At 63.0% G+C, this 551-nt stretch overlaps 1 protein-coding gene across 1 annotated transcript in view; it reads left to right on the forward strand.

Moving 5' to 3' along the window:
• Window positions 1-3: 3 nt before the first annotated feature.
• LOC104546168 (chloride channel protein 2-like) overlaps window positions 4-551 on the forward strand; it is a gene marked incomplete at both ends in the record, with an annotated part of 3694 nt that continues 3146 nt past the window's right edge. The window contains 2 exon segments of the mRNA XM_010191487.1: window positions 4-103; window positions 219-347. Coding sequence (XP_010189789.1) covers window positions 4-103; window positions 219-347 — 229 coding nt within the window.

Genomic DNA, 551 nt, shown 5'->3' on the forward strand with positions numbered 1-551 from the left:
ATCTCCAAGGTGGGTGAGGACTGGGTCTTTCTCATCCTCCTGGGGCTGGTAATGGCACTGGTCAGCTGGGCCATGGACTTTGCAATCGCCACCTGCCTCCAAGGTGAGTGGACACCGGTGGCTCTCCAGGGGGGGAAATAGGAGATGGCCATGCCACAGGGCCATGCCGTGTCCCTTGCCGCCCGTGCCCTGCCTCACCGGACATCCCCACCCCACAGCCCAGAAGTGGATGTATGGGGGCCTGGACTCCAACGTGCTGCTGCAGTACCTGGCCTGGGTCACCTACCCCACCGTACTCATCACCTTCTCAGCCGGCTTCACCCAAATCCTCGCCCCCCAGGCCGTGGGTAAGGCACTGGGGGGCCTGCCTGTGCCCTAACATCCCTGGGTCTGTGGGCTGGGAGCTGCACGTGTCCTGGGCTATGGCATTTGGGATCCTGAGGGTCTTCCTAGGGCTATGCCCCAACCCCCCCTTCAGGGGGTCTCCTAGAAGCTATGGATTCGGGGTCTCTGGAGGGGTTGGGGTGTCCCTACATGGCCATGGGGCTGTT

Source organism: Mesitornis unicolor, unplaced genomic scaffold (assembly GCF_000695765.1).
Source record: "Mesitornis unicolor isolate BGI_N332 unplaced genomic scaffold, ASM69576v1 scaffold29069, whole genome shotgun sequence".
In the NCBI taxonomy this organism is placed as follows: domain Eukaryota; kingdom Metazoa; phylum Chordata; class Aves; order Mesitornithiformes; family Mesitornithidae; genus Mesitornis; species Mesitornis unicolor.